This window comes from Athene cunicularia (assembly GCF_003259725.1).
Source record: "Athene cunicularia isolate RWA chromosome 4 unlocalized genomic scaffold, athCun1 chr4_part3, whole genome shotgun sequence".
Classification (NCBI taxonomy): Eukaryota; Metazoa; Chordata; class Aves; order Strigiformes; family Strigidae; genus Athene; species Athene cunicularia.
This window is the reverse complement of record NW_020799100.1, coordinates 474290-498119: the sequence shown is the minus strand read 5'-3', so window position 1 is coordinate 498119 and position 23830 is coordinate 474290. Positions and strand designations below refer to the sequence as shown.

Sequence of the window (23830 nt, the reverse complement as noted above, 5' to 3'; positions counted from 1 at the left end):
GGGGGGGGGGGTTGGAGGTTGGGGGGTTGTACAGGCACGGTGGTGTTCTGGCCATGACCCAAACACCTGCCCAAGGATGCAAGCAGCGTAGCAGCGTCCTTGGGCCAGGTGGGGGTGACGCAGGCTGGGCAGGTAGCAGGGCCCCTTGGAGGCAGGACAGCACCCTCTGCTCGGGGCTGGAGAGGAGCGGGCCGTGGCCATACCTGGGCTGGATGAAGGTACTGGAGAAAACTGATGATGGTTTGTGTGCTAGCAGCACTCAAGGAACTTGTCAAGCCACACAGGGTCGTTGAGTGAACTGGAAATAATGGGAGGGGTGGTGTCAGGCTCAGAGTGCGAGAAGAGATCACTGGGCATCCCTGGCCATGGGTGTCTCTGGCTCCAGTAAGCCACCCCCTGGGAACCTTGCCAGCTGTCTCCATTATCCTTTAGCCCACGGAGCAGTCTTTCCACTCCTTGGCATACACGGCCTCCTGGGCTATGTGTGTTATCTATCATCCTGCCATCCCCAGTTAGTTGGGTGGTGCAGTACTGGTTCTGGTAGTCAATCCCCATGGTCAGGCCCCACCACCCCTCCTCACCCCTCACGGTCTCCTGTCTCTTCTGGGTCCCAAACCCTTCAGACGGACTGTCAACAATACAGTAAGAGCTTCACTGCCGCCTTTGGTGTCTGGTCCAGCAGCCACAAGATCCAAAGGACATCTTCCACTGGCCTTTGCTCAGGTTTTTAATAAGCTAGGACACTTTTCCAGCAGACTCACAGGCAGGTAGCTCTCTGCCTGCCCCAGGGCATCCTCAAGTTTCACTGCCTCCCTGCGCCCAGCTCTTCCCTGCCCTGTGGGGAAGGACAGAGCTGAGAGGCAGCAACCTGACAGATAAATGCCAAGCCTCATCATCTCCTCTCCTCCCACTTTCAATTCAGCAGAACAGAGTTAAGATCAAGTTTGGGCTAAATTAGGGAGGAGCAGTGCTTGGCAGAGGCTGTCCCATGCCATGCCACCTGACACGGTGGAGCTGTGACCGCTGTGGGCCATGGAGCTGCTGCTGCGTAGCAGACGGTGTATCTGCACGAGCCCTCCAAGCCTTTGGCTGTAGGTCAGTTTTGCTGCTCCCGCATCAATCCCTTTTCCCCCTGAGGCTGATGAAGCTGAGCTGCTTTGCTGGCTGCCTCTGCATTTCCTCATCTCCTGCAAGGTCTCTCCCCCCCAGCCCTCTCTGCAGCCCCTTCCTTGCGCTCTCAGCCATAGCCTCACAGATGTAATCAGGGTGGATTTGTTTAGGATTCTCCTGCTGCCTCCTCTTCTGGTGGATTTTAGCATTTCCTCCGACCAGGCTCATTAATTCCTCCGTTTTCCTGCTGCCGCTGTGCCTGGTCCAGCAGCTCTGCTGAACTGCAGTAACACCCCAGTAGCCTCTGCACTCATCCTCATCCCCTCTGCCTTGGTTATCCCTTCCAACAGCCCAAAGCCTGTTTTTTGCATTTGTAATTCAGTGAGTATTTGCTCAGCTGTAATATTCCCTCTTCTGCATCCCACTGAAGTCAGTCGTTGCCCAGGTGAAGTGCCAGAGTTCTGCTGTGCCTGTCCATATCCTTCAAAACCCTCAAACCTCCCTCCTGCAGCCTGGGCTGTGCAGGAGCCCATCGGGTCTCCACCTCCTTGCCTACAGAGCAGATATAACCAAGGGATATCATCTAAACCATGAGTATCCCTCCTGGTTCCTCCTGGTGCCCATGCCCCTCCCATGTGTGTATAAATCATGATATTAATAATAGACTGGTCAGGACCCCATGACTGGCTGCTCACGGCTCACGCTGGGCACACGGCGTGTCCCCGCTGCCACGCAGGGAGACACGCGGCGTTAGCTCTGCTCAGCCCCGGCACCTCATTGAGGTCACAGTGGGGTGCACAGGCCCCCCTGGTGCCACCGGCCCCTCCCTGGCGTGGCAGAGGGCACACAGCCCGGCGCATGGCTCAGACTGGCTGCAGGAGCGGCAGATGTGCTAGGGGCTGAGGTGATGGCGACGTCCATCTGCTGTAAATTAGGTGGCAATTCCCACCAGGCTTCTCCAGAGATCCTGCAGTGCCTCTCCCCTCAGCCACGCTCTGCGGCAGTAATTAACTGCCGAACACCACCAGCCCTTTCCTGCTGTAGGAGTAGACTTTCTCCCATATCCCCTCCATCCAGCCTCCAAATTGCTGGAGAAAAGGCAGCTCACGTACAACTTCCACCGGCACGTACTTGTGCACAGCAGCTTCATCTCCCTGAGAAATCCCAGGCAGCTGCCTGCAGCCCCCAAAAGTCCTTCTGCCTGCCCGCCCATTTGTGAATCTCAGCAGGCTCAACAGCACCCCACCGGTGCAGAGGCTGCTGTTATCTGTCTTTATTTAACCATTATCCAAAGGGCTGGGTTTTGAAGGCAGAATGTCTGCTCCAAAATGAAGCATATGATAATGCTATGCAGGACAGCAACGGATGAGGCAGGCTAAGAAAAGCAGGCAAAAAGATCGCAGTTCTAATCTGCTTTCTGCAGTTATTCTATTGCACTGATGATGTCTCTGGCTAAAGCCCTGGGTTGCAAATAAATCTGTTTCCATCGTAAACCATTTTAGAGAGTTGTGCTCGAAGTAGTGTCCTGACTGCTTTGGGGACCTGTGCTCAAATCCGTATCACCCCCTGAGGTCTGTCAGAACCCTGCAGACTGCAGAGCAGAGCAGGGCCCGTTGCACTGTGATTTCTGGTGCTGCATTGCGGGGTGCTGGGGCAGCTCTGGTACACCCAGGTACCAGCAGGGATGTGGGTGAGCTGGCCTGAATCGGTGGGGTGGTGGCGGCCTGTGGCAGCTGCTGGGTTACTGTGGAAACAGCAGATGGTCAGTGACGGTGAAGGGATTTGTGCAGAAAGGCCATTTTGAATTTCTAAGTGCCAGGTTTATTGATGTGTAGTTGATCCTAAGAGTTAAAAAAAAAGGGGTCAGGTCACAGAGCAGTCATCAGCCGGGAGGTCTGCACACCCTGACCACACCAGCCAGCTCCACCCAGACGTCCTTAGCTGCTCCTTGCCTGCAACCACAGCCCAGACATACCTGCTGGGAAGGAGCGGGGGAAGGTTTTCAGGTAACAAGCAGGCTTGAGGAGATCATAAACCATTTGCATTTAATTCAGGAAGAAAAGAAATTATGTTTGTCTTATAAATTATTCACTGGGTAGGTAATTGGTTTGTTTTGGACCTTTTCCATCCTGGGCTTCGGTTTCTGTTTAAAACAGCCCATGTAGGATACAAGCCCAGGGCTGGTGCCTCTGCTTTGCTTTCTTCAGCTGTTTGGTAGGGGGGGCACAAATGCTGGTGGGACCCCTTGTAGAAGAGCTGCGCAACCTCAGGACAGAGGAACAAAACCCTCCAGGACTCTGCTACTGGGTGCAAGCAGGACTTTTATTCCCTGCAATGTCCAAGGGAGCTGCTGGGAGGAGAGGAGCAGGCTTCGCCTCAACAGCCACAGAGGGAGTGGGGCAGGTTTGCTTGGCAACGCTGAGAAAATCCACAGCATGCAGCTGGGGGCAGGACAGCGCGAGGCCAGCTGCACTGTGTGGTGCGGGCATTTGGCAGGATCATGTGGTCATTCCCACCTGGCAAAGTCCCCTCTGTGCTGGGGCTGTCATTTCTCCTTGGGGCTTCCCCCTCCAGCTGCCCAGCAGTGCTGGGACCAGCACTGAAGAGCAATCAATGCCTCAGATCTGGGCTTCCAGGCACGCATCCCCAACCTTCCCGGCACAGGACCGCGCAGTCCTCTTCTACCTCGCAGTGTCCCAGGAAGGGCAGTGTCAGCATCTCCACCCCAGCATCCAGACAAGCATGGCAGTGCTGATGGGGTGCAGGAGGCATGGGGAGAACTGCTCAGCCCCATGGACACACCGGAGCCAGCTGCTGACGTTCAGCTCCTGCAGAGGCAACTGGTTTGTTCTTGCTGAAATGCCTTTTCAAATGCAGCATTTCTCCTTTCTGATTTACACAGATACACGCCGCTGGGCTTCTTATTATTAACAGGCTTGACATTGGCAAAAAAGCTGCTGAAGCCGTCTGAGTGGGAATGGAAGAGGAATGCTCGTGGGGCAGCCGGATTGCCTGAGCCCAAACAAGCATCTGCAGTTGAATGGAGGAGCTGTCCTAGGCTGCACCTTGTCCCCACGCCGGGCTGCGGGGCAGGAGCCCACAGCAGCTGGCTGCTCACCAAACACAATTCAATCAAAGGCATCAGAGTAATTGACTTCATGTCTCCCAGCAGGGCCAGCAGCCAACCAGCACTTTAGCCGAGATCAAGACTCAACAGAGGAAAACAAAGGAAAAATTAATTCAGAAAGATCCCCGGCTGCTGCTGTGCCTGGAATCTGGCTATTGATGTCGGCCTCCCAGGGGTCCCACATGTTTCCAGCCTGCCAGGGAAATAAAAAGCTGCCATGCTTGGCTGGGGCGCAGCCTTCTTCTCTCCCCTGGAAGGAGCCAAGCCCTGTCCACCAGCCACCCCTCCCTCTCGTGGCGATGGGATGGTGACCCCCCCTGCCTCCCAGCCTTCACTGCCTGCAGGGCTGCAGCTGACCCCAGCCCAGCAGTGCTTCCTCCAGCCACATGCTGTGGGTGCCGAGGCCGGTGCTATGTGTGTTTGCCAAACTGTAACCTGAAAATGGTGGGGAGCCCCATCATACTGATGAGGGCAGGCGATGCCAGCATTATTCCCACGCATGCGAGAAATCATTGAAGCTCATCGGATTTCTCCAACACAAAAAGCGAGGCTTTGGAGTGATGATGGACCTAAAGGTTCTGGTTCCCTAAAATGGTTTCTTCTTTATTTGCATTAAGCCATTCTGAAACACTGTCATCTCGCAGGAGAGAGGGAGGAATTGAGATTTCCTTTGGCTCAGTACTTGGGGTGGGAGAGGTGGATGCAGTTTCCTGCCTCGCAGAGCCTTTCTAGTGGGATATAAAGCAAAGCATGTACCAGCATGTGGTGCCAGCCCCGGTGCCACCCATAGTGCTGCCCACAGGCACCCAGGACAGGAGCCAGCCAGAAACATGGGAGCCTGCCAGAAACAGAAGAGCCAGACGACATGTGGAGAGGATGAGTTTCCAAGCCTGCAAAGCCAAATTTGATTTGTTTATTTAAAAAAAAAGAAAAAAAAAAGAAAAAAAAAACACACACAAAAAAAAAAAAAAAAAAAAAAAAGGTGTCCAATGCTGTGAGCATGAGTGCAGCCCGATGGTGCTGCAATCCTGGGAGTCCTGAGAACTCGCTTCAGCAAATAGGAAATGTGGGGTATGCCAAAAGTGCCATCAGGCTGTGGTTATTAGAAAACCCACGAGGAAGAGCACAAGCCCTTTGAGTAGCTGGGGAGGAGATGAAAGCCAGCCAGGGTGGCAGCTGCAGCTTGGTGCGAGGGTGTAGGCTGGACCTGTGCCTCCCCGGGACACAGCAGCACTGCCAGGGGACACAGCACCCCCATCGAAGTGGAGAGGAGGAGGCACCTACAAGTTTGCAGTCTATAGAGGTACCTCTTCATCTGCTGTGACATTGTTTGGGACCGTGCAGGGAACAAGGAGGGTGTTTATCTGGCAGAGGTGGTGGCTGCTCAGGCTCTAAGGAAGGAGACACTGCTGCTAACAAAGGCAGGAGCTTTATTGATCAACAAATGGGAAATAATTGTCCTAATCACAGCAGCCTGGTATTGATAGAGCTGAGTTAATAATGCTTAAAGGGAGGGAAGGAAAGGTCAGTGTACAAGTGAAAAATTGACTGATGTCTTGTTAGGTCCAGATGCCTGTATTATTAAATATAAACTTGGCAGTGCACCTCAAGTAAACCAGGGTACATAAATTATGTAAATTCATCTCCCACCTTTCTACTGTACTATATTAAAGGAAGCAGGGTAAGACCCAAAGTACATGATAAAGGGGGAGATTAAAAGGAAATGCACATAAGCTTAAGGTTATAGCATGCATAGATCGGGTCATAAATTAATTTAAATACGAGGACTGTTATGATCCTCTAGCATAACACTTGCCATAAAATTTCCTCCAGACGTTCTTCTGTGTAATCTTCACCTTTGTCTGAAAAAGAGAATACCCTCCAGAAAGACATCAAGGTTTGATTTAAAGGCAGGGCATAATAGAAAAAGCACTATATCCTTAATAAACTAATGGAAAACTTATCTCTTATATCCAGATCAAATTTATTTTGTTTTACTTTCCAGAGAGACTGATTGCCAAGAAGGAAATTTTAAGTGAAAAATGTGTTTTTCTCATTAGGACTAGAAAATCTAGAACACCAGTATGATTGAAAGATCAAAACATCAATAATTCCAGGCTGGTAGTAAGCATTTAGGTCTAGAAAATAAATTTGCTAGGTCTAGGAATTTTAGGTCTAGAAATGTTAGGTCTAGAAAAAAATTTGCTTCTTTTCATGTTGGCATATTACAGGTCAGTGATGAACTTTTACCTGTGCATCCTGCTAGGAATGTGACGTTTGGCATTATTAGAGCAGTAGGATTATCCCAGTAAGTTTGCTCCTGTGTAAAACCAGCTTTCAGCCTAAAGGTGCTGCTGACCTGACAAAAATAAGACAGGCATTTCTGCTCTGGCATCCCATGGAAGCCAGAGCTGAAGCCAGAACACTTGGGGCCATTGAGATATGAGCTGCTGCCTCTGGCTCAGCAAGAACATGGTGGAGAGAAAGAAGAGGATGGGCTGGTTGGCGTGAGACACACCATTGGTGCATGGCAGGAGGATAACCAGAGCATTATCCTAGTTAATAACTTGTTCCCCATTGGTGATTAACACCATCTCCTGATTATCATCTGGGAATTTTGTGGCCACTTCCAAAATAATCCATGCCGATGGGGCAGGGAGCAGGTCTTAGAGGAGTGACATCAGTTTTGCTCCTGCTGCATCCTCCCCTGCCTTCCAGCTGCTCACCAAAGACTCTGCTCTACGACACCACCAGGTTTAGAAAACTTAATGAAGTTTCATACTCTTTCAGGTTGTTGCTTTTCTATCAGGTCTGGTTGAGACTGAGCAGCAGGTTAAAAAAAATTGCAGGGGGAGGCAGGGACATTACAAGAGCCCCAGCCCTGTGGGGACCAGGCCAATACTGACCACAGGCGTGAGGACTCACTGCTCCTTGCAGGGTGTTTCCAAAGGGAAGGAGGTCAGTCCCACTGGCCATAAGACATGAGCATCACAAAGAAGCCCAAAGCACAGACTACAGTCCTGCATTATTGTTACTTAGAGCAGGTCCCTGCAAAGCTGCCCTGAATTTACCATCTAAAGCCCTAAGCAACATTAGTTGGAAAATTTTCATGCAACTGTTCAGAAAGTCAATGTTTGCTCAGCTCGGCTGTGCCTGGCTGCATCCATGCGATCTTATTTGCCTCGCCTGCATGAACAGAGTGACCAAGACTGCCAATGTCTAAAAATAACATCTCTGTCAGCTGCCATCCCTGACACCTCCCCTTTGTAGCCTGATTGCCCAAGGAAACAAGGCTGCTGCGATCGTGTTGCCTCTTTGCCTCTTGACCCCACCAATCACTTTCATATCTGTTGGCCGCTTTCAGGGAGATGTGACAGCAGAGTGGAAGTCTTGAAGGTAGCCGAGATGCTGCAATCTTGGCAAAATTACCTAAGTGGGTAGAAGAGAGAGATGCAGTCTTGTAACCCCACGTGGGAAAGGGTGACAGCCAGCCCTCTCTTAGTGAGCATCAGAGAGGCCACTGAGGCCGGGAGAGATGCACAAGCCCAACTGCAGCAGCTTTGCTCACATTTGCTATCTTTTTAAACAGCCAATAATGCATCAGCAGGACACAGAGCCCCTGCAGCGTGGGCTCTTGGGTCATGGGGAGCTCACTGAAGCACTGCTGCCAGTGCAGGTGGACAGCTTCAAGCTGGCCCTGAAGTGACTTAATCCCTAATAACAATATTTGAATGCTTGACAACTAGAGAACTTGCTTGCCAGGATGCGAGAATAATCATTTCTAAGACCCCTCGCTAAGCTGTAATGCTAATCAGTATTAAGATTCCTGTTTTTCAGAGCACAGTGCTACAATTAACCCCAGCATGCCATGCAGCAGTCATGGAGGCCACTCTGGAGGCTGGGCTGGCTCGGGGACATGGCAGGGAGCTCACAGCATCTTGGTGTGTTGCATGTGTTTCATTTGTAGGCAAGAAACACCAGCTGGGGTGGCTGTGTCTCAGCCCTGTCTCCCTTCAGGAGGACTGATCCAGGGGCTTCTTCTTGCCAGCAAGAACCTACAGTCCCATCTCTGGGTGGGTGGGAGCATCCTGAAGCAGAGGTATCTGAGCAAAGATGGAAATAAGGCTGGGTCTGAGAGGTGCTGGTACCCAGCTGGGAGAGCAGAGCTGCACAGTGAGCGCTGACAAGGAGGCAATGACACTTCGTGACTCTGTGCCACTCAGCCTTGGGTGTCCCTGAGAGCTAGCTGTGAATCTCTGGCATGGTACAAACTATGCCCCTGGTTTTCCTTTTGAAAGGGAATTCTTAACCCACCTTGGCCTCTTCATTTAATCTCCCACTAGTGGATACTCATCAGCCACTGCTTTCCTCTCCTTGGCATTTGCTTCCTTTCTTGGTGCTAGTGCTCAAGCCCTTGCTGCTGCATAACAGAGGGAAGGAAAGGCACAAATGTCTCTTTATTCAGCAGATGGCTTGAAAAACCCAAGAAGGCTTAGCCCTGTGTAGAAGGCACTTGTTTTAAGGATGCTTCATACAGCAGAACTGGAACACATGATTTCCTTTCATCACTTATGTCAAGACTGAAGCTGGGCTAAGAGGTGTCACCCCCCCCTCACCACTGCATGCCTGCCTCCTTCAAGCTGCATGGAGATTCTCTTCTCTCCTTTCTTTCTTTCTTGATACTTTCCCTTTGATCTGTGTCATCTCAGGTTTGTTTTTCCATGATGCAGAAAGAGCCTTGTCAAGCAGGCAGGGGCAGAGCCTCTCAGCAGAGCATGTTCACTTGTCGGGTTATTTCTCTTCCACATCGAGTTATTTATTCTCCTTTCTCTTCCTGTACAGCAGCCAGAGAGGGAACTTCTTTACCCTGGCCCTAGAAGAAATCAGCCCCTGCCAGGGGCTGGCATGACTTGGGGATCACACACAGCTCTGCCCAGGGCTGATGGCTTCACCCCCAGGTTTATTGCGTTGTATGATCCAGAGCGTGATGTGCTGTAAGGCTGGGTCTTCCTTTGCCATAGTTGACTTGGTGGCTTAAAAAAGCAAGTGTTGAGCAGAACACAGAACTGGCCAGTGGGTACCAGGAACCTCCTGTGGTTATAAAACAAGAAAAACAAAATAGTTTTAATGCTTTACATACTGCATAGGCTTAAGTGTTTTTTAAAACAGGCTTGGTCTGGCCTGAATGTGGTAAATGAGTTATTCTGAGTCCTGGAGGGCTTTCAGTGTGCAAGAGGCTGAGCGCGGCAGGATGGGCAGCCTGAACCACAGCAGTAGCTAATCATCCCCCCTTTGCCCCAAATAAGCTCTGTACCTGGGTGCAAAGGTACTTTAGGTAAGGGTGCTTTGCGCAAGGGGTAGATGAGGGCTGGAGCTGCCATGCAAGAACTATTGAAGGCACTGTCATTTTTTTACCATCTCATGGGTCCACCTTAAGTGGTGCTGGGGGCTCAGACCGAGCATGGACAGGTCGACTGAGCTGTGCTGGCACAGGCTGCTCTGCCCAGCCAGGTCCCAGCAGCACATGGGACCTCACCAGGCAGGTAAGAGCAGATCCCACCCTGACAGTTTCGCCGGGCTCGCTAACCTTCTCCCTGGGACAAGCTGAGAGTTGGGGAGTCGCCGTGTCTGCCACTAGATTGTGCAATGGTGTGATATGTGTCACGCAGATCGTGTCTGATTTTTTTATTCTCTTTCAAGCAAAGCCCTTTTTCAGTGTTGAAGTAAATGCCCTCCTAAAAGAGAAGACACCATCTGCTCCTAAGCACAAAGTCAGTTTTCCAAAGGGTTAGATTTAAATAAGATCCACAGGCTCAGGGTGGTGGCTGAGGTAGCCTATAATGGGGTTTTGCCCCTTCTCCATCTTGCTAGAAGCAGATGTCTTAGTTTGTGGGAGGGCGACATGGTGCCTGCAATGAAACAGGGGTTCTGGCAGCTGGAGATGCCACAAACTCCTTGAGCTCCCCAGGGCCTGACGGTTAAGCTGGTGTTTGCAAGTAGGCTTAGAGCATCAACATGCAGACAAACAGGAGGCAGTTGCATGGAGGCCCTGTCCGTGCAGAGCCTCGGCCCTGCAGGGCTCCATCTCCTTCCTCATCCTTAGGGGAGTCAGAGAGTGGCAATTACAGCTGCAGCGAGGTGCTTTCTTGTGCACAGCACTTTGTTGGATGATCTGGAGTAAAGATGTGCACCCAGCTGGTTTCTCCTGTGTGGGTGCTAAAAGTGGCAGCCAACTCACCAGTTACACCAGTGCAGGGCCCCTGCACAGCCCTTTGGAACACTGGTCCTGTGTCAGTGGAGCCGCGTGGCCCTCATGCACTTTGCCTCTCTTGCCTTCCAGCCACTGGTGTTGCTGATGGAGTGGCCTGAAGCCACCAACTTCGCCTGCCTGATCGCAGGCTACTGCCGTCTCCTGGTGGACTCCAAGAAAATGATATTCTCCAGGGCCCCCAGCCAGCCACCCCCACCTCAGATTATCAAGGCAGGTACGTTTCAGCCTCTGCTTTCTGTGCGAGCCCCTTCCCCAGCCTCCCCCTTCTCCTCCCTCTGCCCAGGGCTCTGCAAAACCAGCAGAGCCTCTTTGAACCAAAAAACAAGTTGCAAGGAGACAAGTCCTCATTTTGAAAAGCTCTGACTTGTGCTGTCAGCTTGGGCCCTGAGGACTCTCTGCAAGTGTTGTTCTGGCAGCTCCTAGAGCAGATCCAGGAGGTGCTTCTGAAAAGACCCGTAACGCTGCCAGCAAAATGTTGGGTCCTCGCAGAACAGCCTGTGCATTGCCACAGGGATGCAGCACACAGTCCTTGGCCAGCATCCTGATGCCCAAGGCCACCCATGAGTCTATGCACCCAGACAGGGACTGCGCTCCTGCTGCCTTCAGCAGTGGGGTCTGGGCTGCAAGGACAGCTCTGCAAGCACAGCTGCTCTGCTCATTTCCTAAATCGGGAAGGAAACTTTGGTGGCTCAGCTTTTCAGGTGCCCAGTCTGACGCAGGGAGCATAGGGTGAGTCTGGGCACAGCAGGAGACCAGAACAGCTGAAGACAGGTTCTGTCCCACCAGGCACTGTTCCTTGAGGATGGGATGCAGGTGTGAGTCACCCTCAAAATGACCAATGATTCTCTAGAGTGATTTCAAACAAGAGCCAGCCATGAGCTACATGCTGTTGTTCCATGCAGGTGTTCACACTGAATAAGTTTTTTGTATGGGGAAATATAAAATATGGGATCAGTGGCTGGAGATGGGCAAAATACCAACCCAGCTGACTCTGGAAGATTGTCCCCAGCCCTCCCGAGTGACACTGCAGCTCCAGAGATCTGTGACAAGCTGGCAGAGTGTCAAAACTGCCTCCTCGAGATGGGACTAGCTGGAGGAGGTGGGAGGATTGCTGAGAGCTAGCAGGGCCCTTGGGAAAGGACTCAGTGCCTCTGAGGTCTGAGGAAGGCACCGGGACATGGACTAGGCACATGTGGGAGGACACACTCACAAGAGGCATCAGGAAAGCATCTGTGGCAACCTCAGTGAATCCAGAGAAGGACCTGGCAGGTGATGTTGGTGTAAGTATACACGCATGGTTTCCTTTTGTTTCTTCACCTGCACCTCTTATTGACAGCTGTCACTGTGCCCTCTGCTCTGGGTGCCCTACAGAAACACATTTAGTCACATTTTCCTGTGAGTGGAGGGTGTTTCCAACTTAACTGGCCCTCATCAGAGTGGTCCTTCCTTGGGTCATGTCACCCTTAGATGGGCTACAGGGACACATGGCTGTGGGGAGTCAGAGGAATGTGGTATGAAGCAGAGAGCATCCCAGAACATCCCCAGGGGCTTGAAGGGAGACTGGCAGCGCCCACAGTTACTGGTCACTCAGGAGGTGTTTCAGCATGTGCAAGTGGTGTTTTTCCACGCTCTAGCAACAGTGATAATAGCCAGGATTTTTCTTTGGGGAGATTTTGCTTCATGGGCACAATCCAAACCTATGCTAGTAGTAGATCTTACCCTTTTCTTTACAGTCTCAAGAAACCAATATTACTCTGCAGGGGCCTGGAGTGAATATGAGGGGAAGTCACAGTGTGGGTAGCACAGTGATGGAGCAGTAGATACATGGTCTTCATAACAAAGAGCTAGTCCCTCTCTGGATGGCCCGGTCTGTCCTCAGAGGTGCAATGAAAACCTCTCTGAGCAGTGGAGTGGGACACTTTCCCTGCAGACACAGTACATTCAGCCCAGCCGCTCAGGCATCCTTCAAGAGTGAATTTAGTGTGTATTGAGAAAACAAAGCCTGCTTACAGTTCTGGTCTCACTATGGCTGCAGGCTGAGCTGTCAGGAGCTAGGGAGATCACAGGGAGCAGGGACTGCTGATCATTAGCACATCTCTGCAGGAACGATAAGAAAGCCCCAGTGGGATGAGTCAAGTTAGTCCAGGCTTTGACTTTCCAGGCTGCAGGCAGGCTGTGCCAGAATCTTAAATGTAAAATCAAGACCTGGCCCATGCTTTTTGCCTAGAGGAGGAGCACATCTGTCTTCTCTGAGGCCCATTAAAACCTCATGCTGAACTGCAGACATTTTTAGAAATGCACGCTCTGTCCAGATGCTGCCAGTTAGATCCATATCTCCGCGTTTCCCGGCACAACCATATGCCAGATCCTTGGTCTCTCCCAGAAAATTTGTGCCATGCTGGAGCTGCACAGGCAACTCACCTCCCTGCCCCTTCCTCTCCTGGCCCCCACCAACATCCATCGTCAGCCAGGCAGCTCCATGCCCTTGGTTCTCTCAGCTTTGTCAAGACCTTCCCCGCCCTGCGCATCCAGCAGCTGGATTATGGATTTTAGAGCTTTGGCCCCATTCAGCAACAGGCGCTGGCTCAGCACAGGCAGCCAGTGAGGCTGACAGGCTGCTGGCATGACCCCTCATTGGGGGATGGCTTTGGGAAAGACTCTGCTTCGGTCCACCACAGCCCTGCTGCCAGCCCAGCACTGAATGCACGTCCCCAGCTGCGGAGTCTTATGTTGACTCACACAACTGTCAATTCTGCGTACCACTGTGTCCATAAACAAGAGAGGTATTGTTTTGATTGGGATTCTGGCATTGCAGGTGATGAACAGTATAACACAAATGTGTGTTTAGGGAGACAAATTGCCCAATTTTTTCAGCTAATGAATTTAATTAGGATTTATTTGATTTCATTTATACTTGGTAAGACAGAGCCTGCATCCCCCTGGCAGCCGTTCTCATCACAGCTGCACAATTCAACCTGTAATGCAGACAGATGCCCCTCCTGAGGGCTGGACCACTGGCCAGAAGTTCAAGCAATATTTCAGGCACTTGTCTCTCACAAGGGAGCAAGGGGAGGCTGTCACAAGGAAGTACAGAAGCAGAAGGCTCTTTTGGAGCTGGCCTGATCTGATAGCTGTCAGCCAGACAGAAACCATGCATGGATCATGGCCAGCAAGGCACGAGGGACCGGGGGGCATCTGTCACTTAAAAGTCAGCCAAGCTACGTTGGATGTGTCCCTGAAAGGCAATATTGTGCCACATTTAGCAGTCTCCTGAGGAAAACTGCTTGGTCTGGCCATCATTATGCAAAACTGGTGACAACCATTCCTTCTTGCCATATAACGTGTGAACTGGCATACAGAGGCAGCCTGGTCCTGCATGCGGCTAGGCTGTCCCCCTTGCCCTCTGACTATGTCTGGTGACTCTGATGCAGCACCCGCATCCCTGTGTCTCAGTGCCCACTGTGCTGGTTCTGCCCAGCTCTGCCTCCCAGCAAGCTACTGGGATCTTGCTGCCTCCCCCAGCTGCTGTCATGCAGCACAGAAACAAGACATCTTCCCAGGTAGCCGATGTTGATGGGGTCCAGCCCAGAGCAGTAAAAAACAGACCTGTCTGGAAAGGTTAAAGGAATTTGCTGTGGTTAGTCTAGAAAAGAGATGGGTGAGGAGATGGAGAGGAACAGGACAATATTTCTGATGTCTAAAGGTTGTTTGTAAAAGGGCACTGATCAGTTGTGCTGCTGGTCTGTGGTGTCATTGATCTAATTCCTCACAAAACAACAGCTTTAGGGTCAATACTTTCTTATCATAAATGTCATAACATTTAAATTTATAAATGTTATATGATTAAACTCTATAGCATGTAATAATTCTGGAGACAGTGGCGCAAACCACATGAGGAGGTGGCCTGCTCCATCAGTGCGTCACAAGGCTTTTGCTGGCGGGAGCTCAAGTGATTCTAAATCCTGTCCAGCCACCCTCAAGGCTCTTCTGGCCTCCATCATTGCTATACCCCAGCCACACCTAAGGGCCTCACTAAAACACTTCCAACAACTCTTTGTTAATGGGAATCCAGATTTTATTGATTTAGGAGAAAAAGGCATGTCAGCTTCTTCAATACCACATAGGCTTTTTTTGAGCTGGCCATCTTCCACATCCACCATGTAAATGTTTGTACATCCCTCTCCCTTCTGCCTCCTCCGGGTCATCCCTTCTCTCCTTATCACAGGGAGGGGTTAATCTCTCAGAGCCAGAAGGTCCCTTGTCTTCAGTGAAGGCAGTCCCCTCCTGCTCTTGGTGGCAACACATCGGTATACCTCGGGACTTAACCCTTTCCTCTAGAGAGACCCATGCACTCAGGTGGAGAGGCCAAGGCAAGGGTGGCGCATACGAAGTCGCCCATGGGCATGTGCTCCCCTCCATCACACAGGCATATATGAAGGTTTCTTTAGTTACGGTTTTCCTGCCTCAGAGGTGGGGTACAGCCAAGCTGATTACCTGAAACCCCTTCCAGCCCATGCCTGTTCAGAGTCAGTTAGTAGGACCCCCTGGGACACTGCCCTCAGGGACACGGGAGCAGAACAGAGCTGGCAGATCTTTAAGGACGCTTTCCATAGAGCGCAAGAGCTCTCAGTTCCCAGGTGTAAGAAATCAGGAAAGGAAGGCAAGAGACCAGCATGGATGAGTCAAGGCCTGCCAGTCAAACTAAAAAGCAGGAATGAAATGCCCAGGCAGTGGAAGCAGGGACAGGTATCCTGGGAAGAGTACAGGGACACTGCCTGGTTGTGTAGGGATGAGGTCAGGAAGGCCAAGGTGCAGCTGGAGCTGAGCTTGGCAAGGGATGCAAAGAATAATAAGAAGGGCTTCTATAGGTATGTCAGCCAGAAAAGGAAGGTCAAATAAAGCAATACACTACCAATGAGCACCACTGACAAACTGCCAACCACAGACGAGGAGAAGGCTGAGGTACTCAGCAAATTTTTGCCTCAGTCTTCACTGGCAGCCTCGTTCCCAGAGCTTTTTTGTGGATGGGCCATACAACAGGAACTAGGGGAGCAAAGCCCCTCTCACTGTAAGAGAAGATCAGGTTCGTGACCACCTGGGGAACCCGAACATGTGTAAGTCTATGGGACCTGACAAGATGCCTCCCAGAGTCCTGAGGGAATTGGCTGACATAGTTGTCAAGTCACTCTCCATGATATTTGAAGTCATGGCAGTCAGGTAAACTACTGACAGGGAACTACTGACCTGTCAGCCTCACCTCTGTGCCTGGGGGGATCATGGAGCAGATCCTCCTAGAAGCGATGTTGAGGCACATGGAGGACAGGGAGGTGATTCGACACAGCCAGCATGGCTTCACCGAGGGCAGCTCCTGCCTGACCTGTGATGGAGTGACTGCCTCAGCGGACAAGGGGATTGCTGCAGATGTCATCTATCTGGACTTCTGTAAGGCCTTTGACACGGTCCCCCACAACATCCTTCTCTCTAAACTGGAGAGATACAGATTTGAAGGATGGACTGTTCAATGGATGAGGCACTGGTTGGATGGCCGCACCCAGAGAGTGGTGGTCAACAGCTCAGTGTCCAGATGGAGATCAGTGACGAGCAGTGTCCCTCAGGGGTCTGTATGGGGACCAGCACTGGTTAATATCTTCATCAGTGACACAGACAGTGGGATCAAGTGCACCCTCAGCAAGTTTGCAGATGACACTCAGCTGAGTGGTGTGGTTGACACACCTGAGGGACGGGATGCCATCCAGAGGGACCTGGACAAGCTCAAGAAGTGGGCCTGTGTGAACCTTGTGAGATTCAACAAGGCCAAGTGCAAGGTCCTGCACCTGGGTTGGGGCAACCCCCAGTATCAACACAGGCTGGGGGGTGAAGGGACTGAGATCAGCCCTGTGGAGAGGGACTTGGGGGTACTGGTGGATGAAAAGCTGAACATGAGCTGGCAATGTGCAGTCACAGCCCAGAAAGCCAACTGTCTCCTGGGCTGCAGAAAGAGAGGCCAACGGGTCAAGGGAGGTGATTCTCCTCCTCTGCTCTGCTCTGGTGAGACCCCCCTGCAGTGCTGTGTCCAGCTCTGGAGTCCTCAGTACAGGAAAGACATGGACCTGTTGGAGCTGGTCCAGAGGAGGCCACAAAAACGATTGGAGGGCTGGAACACCTCTCCTAGGAGGAAAGGCTGAGAGTTGGAGCTGTTTAGCCTGGAGAAAAGAAGGTTCAGGGAACCTTTCAATACTTAAAGGGGGCTTATAAGAAAGATGGGGAGAGACTTCTTAGTAGGACCTGTAGGGATAGGACAAGGGGTAATGATTTTAAACTAGAAGAGGGTAGATTCAGTCTAGATATAAGGAAGAAATCTTTTATGATGAGGGTGGTGAAACATTGGATCAGGTTGCCCAGAGAGGTGGTAGATGCCCCATCCCTGAAAACCTTCAAGGTCAGGTTGCACAGGGCTCTGAGCAGCCGGATCAGGTTGAAGATGTCCCTGCTCATGGTGGGGAGGTTGGGGTAGATGACCTTTAAAGGTGCCTTCAAACCCAAACCATTCTATGACTGTGATCTGCACGTGCAGGACATTTCTTCCTCCACTCGTTACTGACAGATAGGCCCAGTGGGTTGCAGCTGTTTTTTCAGAAGACCAGCCAGGCAGCCTGGCTGTGCTGCAGGGAGCACGCGTGTCCCACTGCAGCCCGGCATGCCAAGGGCTGGGGGGCAGAGGGCACATTGATGCTTCTCCAGGGTACACAGGAGCTTCCCCGTGCTGTTTTCCCTTCTCCCGGGTGCTGCTGCTAATATGCCTGTTGTGGTTTTGGTTTAGATTACATCAACACACACAACCTCCACCGGCCTGCTGCGGCGGGGCACACAGGAAAGAAGGAGAGCGGGTTGGTGGGTGGCTCTGCCACTGGCTCCGGAGCAGCTGGGGCTCCAGCCACCAGGGCTTCGGACTCGGAGCTCATCAGCTTTTGCTACCTGCATATGCGAGAGCAGAGGAAGGAAAGAGAGAGCACGACGGATATCAATGAAAACCTGATTTTTTTTGAGGAAACTCGTCCCAGGACCAAATCTGACCCCACTTCCAAAAGCTCTGGCCAAGGCTACAATGGGGCAGCTAATGAGTACGACCCGGATGGCCTTGACCAAGACAGGCACGCGAGCAGGGCCAGGGCACACACCATAGACACCCACCTGCGGAGCGACGCCTCACAGTTCTACTGTGAGTCCTGCCAAGCCAAAATCAAGAGCCGGCTGGCTTTGTGCAAGGGGGGCAAGCCTGGCAGCACCCGGGACAATATGGTGGACTTGATGTCGCTTCCCCCTCCTGGGAGCGATGAGGAAGAAGATGAGACGACATCCCTGCTCCCTGCCATTGCTGCCCCCCCTCCCGGCTTCCGAGACAACAGCTCGGACGAGGACGACCCCAAGCGCCGGGCAGCTGCCCAGAGCCAGGAGCAGGGCCGGCACCTCTGTGGCATCCTCTACGATGAGATCCCCGTCACGCTGATAGACAACGTGCAACCACGGACAGTCCGAGACCATGCCCAAGAGCTGGACGATGCCCTGGTGTCCACCCTGCAGGCACTGGAAGCCCTGGCTGCTTCAGAGGATTGTCCGCATCCCCCACCACAGCAGACAGCAGGTATTTCAGTGGCTGTGACCTTTTTTTTTTCCTATAGCCTTTCTTTCCTATGGTACATCCTTCCCTTTAGTCTCCTTATCCTATCCTATATGTGACTGTGGAGCAGCTTCTAGTAAAAACTAAGTTGTGGCAACAGGCTGTAGCAGGAGCAGCCAAGCTGCTGCTCAGAAGATTTCTAAGAAGCTAAGGTGGGACTTCTCTCCCTGACAGCAGCTGCAGGAGTCACTTGCTTATCTTGTATCTGCCATGGTCCACATGCCACAGTGCTGGAGTGAGGCACTAACAAACTGTGAGTTCCTCCCTGCTGTGACCCCACTCAGCTGGTACCTTCAGCCCACAGTCTTCTCAGGTTCCCACCCAGGTTTTGCAGTGTGTGAGCCCTTCACAGGGCAAACCTGCTGTCAGATGGGTGTCTCTGGGACCAGCCTGCTGGTAGCACAGTCCTTTGTCCCTCTCCCCACCTTGGTTGCCCTACTCACTACAGCAGAATAGCTGTTGCCTAATTTTCCTTCTTGCTCCAGACAAGTCCCTGTAGCTCTGCTATCTCTAACACAGAAAGGTTTCCCAGGTCCTTCTCCTGGGCCAAGAGCTCTTGCTGAATTGAACTAGCAAGCCACATCAGTGCCAACAAATGATGTTTCTTAAAAGCATTAACTCTTAGTTGCAGGAAGTCACTAAAGTTTCTCCAATGGGATGCTGTGTCCTGCATCCAGGGACCCTCCTACTGCATGGAGTTCCCCTCTCCCCCTCATAGCAGTGTGGTGTGAGTGTTGTCTTGGAGTTTTCTTTGTGTCCCTCCTCAGGTCTTATTGTCCTGGCTGCCATCACTCCTGAGTCATCCTTGGATTCTGGCCACGAAACCAACTCTTCAGAGCTAACTGATGTCTCAGAGATGGTCTCTGCTATGAAGCAGCATCAGAACGCAGCCTACTTCCTCGCTCAACACATCAACAAGGAAAACCTCCTGGCCAGAAAGGACTTGCCTTTCCGAATCCAGAGCTGTGCTGCCCAGGCTGTTCTCACGTCACCCTACCCCCTCGGCCGCCAGGAGCTGAGCCCTTCACTGAAGCCAGCGTTCTCTCACCAAAGCCCCAGCCTTACCAACTGCAAGAGCAAACAGGAGCAGCAGCGTGCTGAGCAGAGCTACACCTTGGCTGTCCAGCCAGTGCTGAGCCCCCAGCTTAACGAGCAGAACAGGGGGGCTCCAGCTCTAGGCTCTGAATGCAAAGGTGCAGGCCACACAAAAGCTGCCTTTGAGGTATCTCTGCATGCCACAGCCACCCCAAGCAGGGAGCAGGCACAGGATCTACAAGAGAAGATGCCCAAAGAAATCCAGCTGAGCTCCAAGCTCCTCCTGGATCAGAAAAGTGGTGTAACTCCAGCCATCATTTCAGCTGCTCTTCAGCAAGTGGCAAACACAAAAGGCTCAGCTCCCCCAGTGCTAGCAGCCTCGAAAGAAGACAAGAACATGAATGGTACCAGCAGTTGTGCATCAGCCAGCAGCAAGTCTTTGAAACTTAAAGGAGGTCCACAAACTGCAGAGACCTTATGCAACTGTCAGCAGCAGCAGCAGCAACTCTCTCCACAGCAGCACTGTGAAGTTTCTCCAAATCCTAAAGAAATTCATGGCAGTAAGACTGAAGGTTTCCACCTTGCTTCAGCAGGTGAGGAAATGATGCCCGGTAAGACTTTTGCCTCTAAAAGCTACCAGCAAAAAGTGTGTAGAGAAGCTGCAGCAAAAGCCACAGGCGGAGAGCCAGGTCAGAAGGCAGGTGGGGAAGCCACAGGCCTTGTCTTTCAGAAACACACAGCTCTGTCAAACCAAGGACAGAAAATGCAACAGGAAAGTTCAGCCAAAAGCTTAAAAGCTGAGAGTAACAATCTGCACTCTCCATTACCTGGTACCACTTTCAGGAGCACCAGTGAGGAACCCAAAGGGCCCATCCAGCTGGTGTCCAGATCCGACAGCTTGCAGATCAGCACTGTGCCTTCCAAAAAAGTAGAAAAAGTCTTGGAGGTGACCCAGCAAGATGCTGATGTCCCAGCTAAACCCAAAGCTCCAAAAGCTCCCTTCAGGTTGAGGAACCTGTTCTCTGCAACGTTTCCAACCCGGCTGAAGAAGGAGACAGATGAGCGGCAGGCCCAGCTGCAGAAGGTAAAGCAGTATGAGCTGGAATTCCTTGAAGAGCTGCTCAAGCCAAAGAGCAAAGGGGACCTCCCACCACAGGATTATCTGCACCCTCCTGCCCCTGGGCGCTGTAGCTGCCAGCTAAGGAGCAGTCCTGTGCAAAAAGTCCCAGGGATGTCCAGGGAGCAAAGGCGCAGCTGCGACTGCAAGCGGATTTGCCGTGGGGTGAGACCACCCCCAAACCAGTTGGTGATGCCAGAACTGGAGAGGCGAGGGAGGGATAAAGTTACTGATGACCAGAAGCAGTCAGAAGCCATTAGGTTGACAAGCATGAGCAGCCCTTCCAAAGGCAAGAGGATACGATCCACAAGTTTAGAGTCCAGAGACTACCGGTCAGATCCAGAGAACAGCATGTCCTGTTTGACAACGTGCACTTCCCCAGGGGAGTGCATGGGTGCTCCACACTACAGGAAGCTCTTGCGTCGCTACAGTGTCAGTGAAATAGATAAGACTGATAGGACATCCCTGTCCTCTGACATCTACCAGAACATCTATACAACCAAGCAGAAAGGCCCCCAGAAAGAGCTGGAACCCAGCATCCTTTGTCCTGTTCTGAAGAGCAAAATCCAGGAAGCCTCTGGAGTGGCTGACCCCTCCTATGTCCAGATAGCACAGGAGAAAAAGAACCAGAAGGGTTCAGCAGTGTTCTCTGTGCAGGAGGAGATATATCCAAGTCCCACTGAGCTACGGGATGAAGACATGGAGGATGAGAAGTGCTGCTCCATCCGGTACTGCTTCTACTACAGGAAATGTGATGTTGCAGATGATGGGAGTGAGAAGGATGAGCTGTCCTATTCCATCCCTATGCAGATACTCCCAGGAATGAAGCTGGACAATCAGATGGTCCCAGTTATGAGCAGGACTCTTCAGGTCCTAGATGCAACAGCCTGCAGCAGTCCCAATGAAAGTCAGACCCAGGAAATAGATTTAAGGACCTCTAGTTTTGAGGGGAGCCTGGCAAAGATCAACACTCTTCGAGGCCATGCCTACAGCTTTCCTAATGGGTTTCTGCAGGTGCAGCTGGACACAAATGAGCTTCTGACTATCCTGAGGCAGTGTGTGGTGAGCCCTGACATCCAGGACTGCAAACCCTACATCTCCCAGCTGGCTGAGTACAAGCAAGAGCTCGCCCTCAAGTTCAAGGAGTTCCGGGCATCCTGCCGCCGCGTGGCAGCCGTCGACAAGAGTCCTACCCACATGCTCTCCGCCATCACAAGCAGCTTCCAGGTGCTAAGCAGTCTCATAGAAACATTTGTGAGGCTGGTGTACGTCGTGCGCTCAGAGTCCCAGCGCCAAGAGCTGCTGACGAAGGTGGAAGAAGTAGTGAGAAACTACACCTTCCTCCTGAAGGCTGCGGAGGAGTCCACAGCCAGAACGCTGAGCCACCAGCAGACGGTGGAGCAGCTTGCCCGCCAGTCAGCCACAGTTGCCACTGTCATGAGCACGCTCACACGCTCCCTAAAGACATTGATCAATAAGTAAGCCAGCTACAAAACCCAAGAAGCCAGTGTGTGCTGGGCCATGTGCTAGTGGTTCTCAAATCACATAGGTGTGGTGAGGATGTGTGTCTACAGGCCCACACCTACTGGGGTTTGCGGTAGCCAAGACACTCTATTATCTCTGCAGAATGGATGGTTGTGTTGGTGGTGTTTTTGAAGGGTAAATTCATGCCCTGTCACAAGTTGTGCAACCAGCTCGTCAGGGGTCTCAAGCAGCTGTCCTGCTTGCTCTCCCAAGTTGACTGGTCGGTGATGGTACTTGGGGAACACAGTCACTCCGTCTCCACGTTAGTTTGGTTTCATGGGGTTCTGGGCCTCACTTAAGCAAAAACCTCTTGTCACGGTGTATGGTGGGCCAGTGACTTAGCAGGAACTGAGCTGAGATCTCCTGGCTTCACTTGGGCAATTTGGAGTCAAACTTGCCACGTAAACAGCTCTTCTGCCTCCAGGATCTTCCTGGCCCACAAATGCAACATAATTAGTAGCAGAAGGGATTTCTGGGATGCAAGTCCCTGCTGCTATGCTAGGGCTTGGAAAGTAGTCCTAGCATAGGCAGGATGCCATAATCCTGGGGCAGAGCTAGGTTACCCTAGTGGGCTCTAATTTCACTGCTTAGGCATCAGTGCCCTAGTCCTGAGCACAGGTACTGCCTGTGCAACAGGCAAGGACTTAATGTATGCGAGTAGGGAGGATCCAGGGAACTACAGGCCTGTCAGCCTGACCTCAGTGCCAGGGAAGGTTATGGAGAAGCCCATTCTGAGTGCCACTACACAGGACGTGCAGGACAGCATGATCAGGTCCGGTCAGCATGGGTGTATGAAAGTCAGGTCCTGCTTGACTAACCTGATCTCCTGCAACAAGGTGACCCACTTTAGTAGATGAGGGAGAAGCTGTGGATGTTGTCTGCCTAGACTTTAGTAAAGCTTTTGACACCGTTTCTCACAACATTCTCCCGGATAAACTGCTCCTGGCTTGGAGGAGCGTACTTTTCACTGGGTAAAAAACTGGCTGACAGCTGGGCCCAAAGAGTTGCAGTGGGAATGTTGATCTGCTCGAGGGTAAGGAAGCTCTGCAGAGGGATCTGGACAGGCTGAGGCCAATTGCATGAGGTTCAACAAGGCTCAGTGCCGGGTCCTGCACTTGGGGTACAACAACCCCCTGCAACACCACAGGCTTGGGGCAGAGTGGCTGGAAAGCTGCCTGGTGGGAAAGGACCTGGGGGTGCTGGTCGACAGCTGCTGAATGTGAGCCAGCAGTGTGCCCAGGTGGCCAAGAAGGCCAACAGCATCCTGGCTCGTATCAGGAATAGTGTGGCCAGCAGGGACAGGGAAGGTATTGTCCCCCTGGACTCGGCACTGGTGAGGCCGCACCTCCATGACTGGGTTTAGTTTTGGGCCCCTCACTACAAGACACTGAGGTGCTGGAGCGTGTCCAGAGAAGAGCAGCAGAGCTGGTGCAGGGTCTGGAGCACAAGTCTTATGAGAAGCAGCTGAGGGAACTGGGGTTATTTAATCTGGAGAAAAGGAGGCTCAGGGGAGACCTTATCACTCTCTACAGCTACCCCAGAGGAGGTTGTAGCAAGGTGGGGGTTGGTCTCTTCTCCCAAGTAACAAGCAATAGGACGAGAGGAAAGAGCCTCAGGTTGCACCAGGGGAGGTTTAGATTGCATATTGGGAAAAAATTTCTTCACTGAAAATGTTGTCAAGCATTGGAACAGGCTGCCCAGGGAAGTGGTTGAGTCACCATCCCTGGAGGTATTTAAAAGACGTGTAGATGTGGTGCTTAGGGACATGGTTTAGTGGTGAGCTTGGCAGTGTTGGGTTAACAGTTGGACCTGATAATCTTAAGGGTCTCTTCCAACCTAAATGGTTCTGTGATTCTGTGTTCCCCTTCCTCTGCTGGATGGCTGTGTCCATGCTAGAGAGCCTGCAAGGAACCCAGATAGATCTTTGACCATTACAAGCCAGAAGCTGGGCTAGCAGCTGAGAGGAGA

At 52.0% G+C, this 23830-nt stretch overlaps 1 protein-coding gene across 3 annotated transcripts in view; it reads left to right on the top strand.

Annotated features, from left to right (window-relative positions):
* Positions 1–22918, top strand: part of FRMPD3 (FERM and PDZ domain containing 3) — a 37050-nt gene extending 14132 nt beyond the window's left edge. For all 3 annotated transcript variants that reach the window (XM_026848645.1, XM_026848644.1, XM_026848643.1), the window contains exons 13-15: positions 10578–10722; positions 17329–18150; positions 18954–22918. In XM_026848645.1, coding sequence (XP_026704446.1) covers positions 10578–10722; positions 17329–18150; positions 18954–21820 — 3834 coding nt within the window. In that variant the 3' untranslated portion in view covers positions 21821–22918. The remainder of the gene's footprint in view (positions 1–10577; positions 10723–17328; positions 18151–18953) is intronic.
* Positions 22919–23830: the final 912 nt, after the last annotated feature.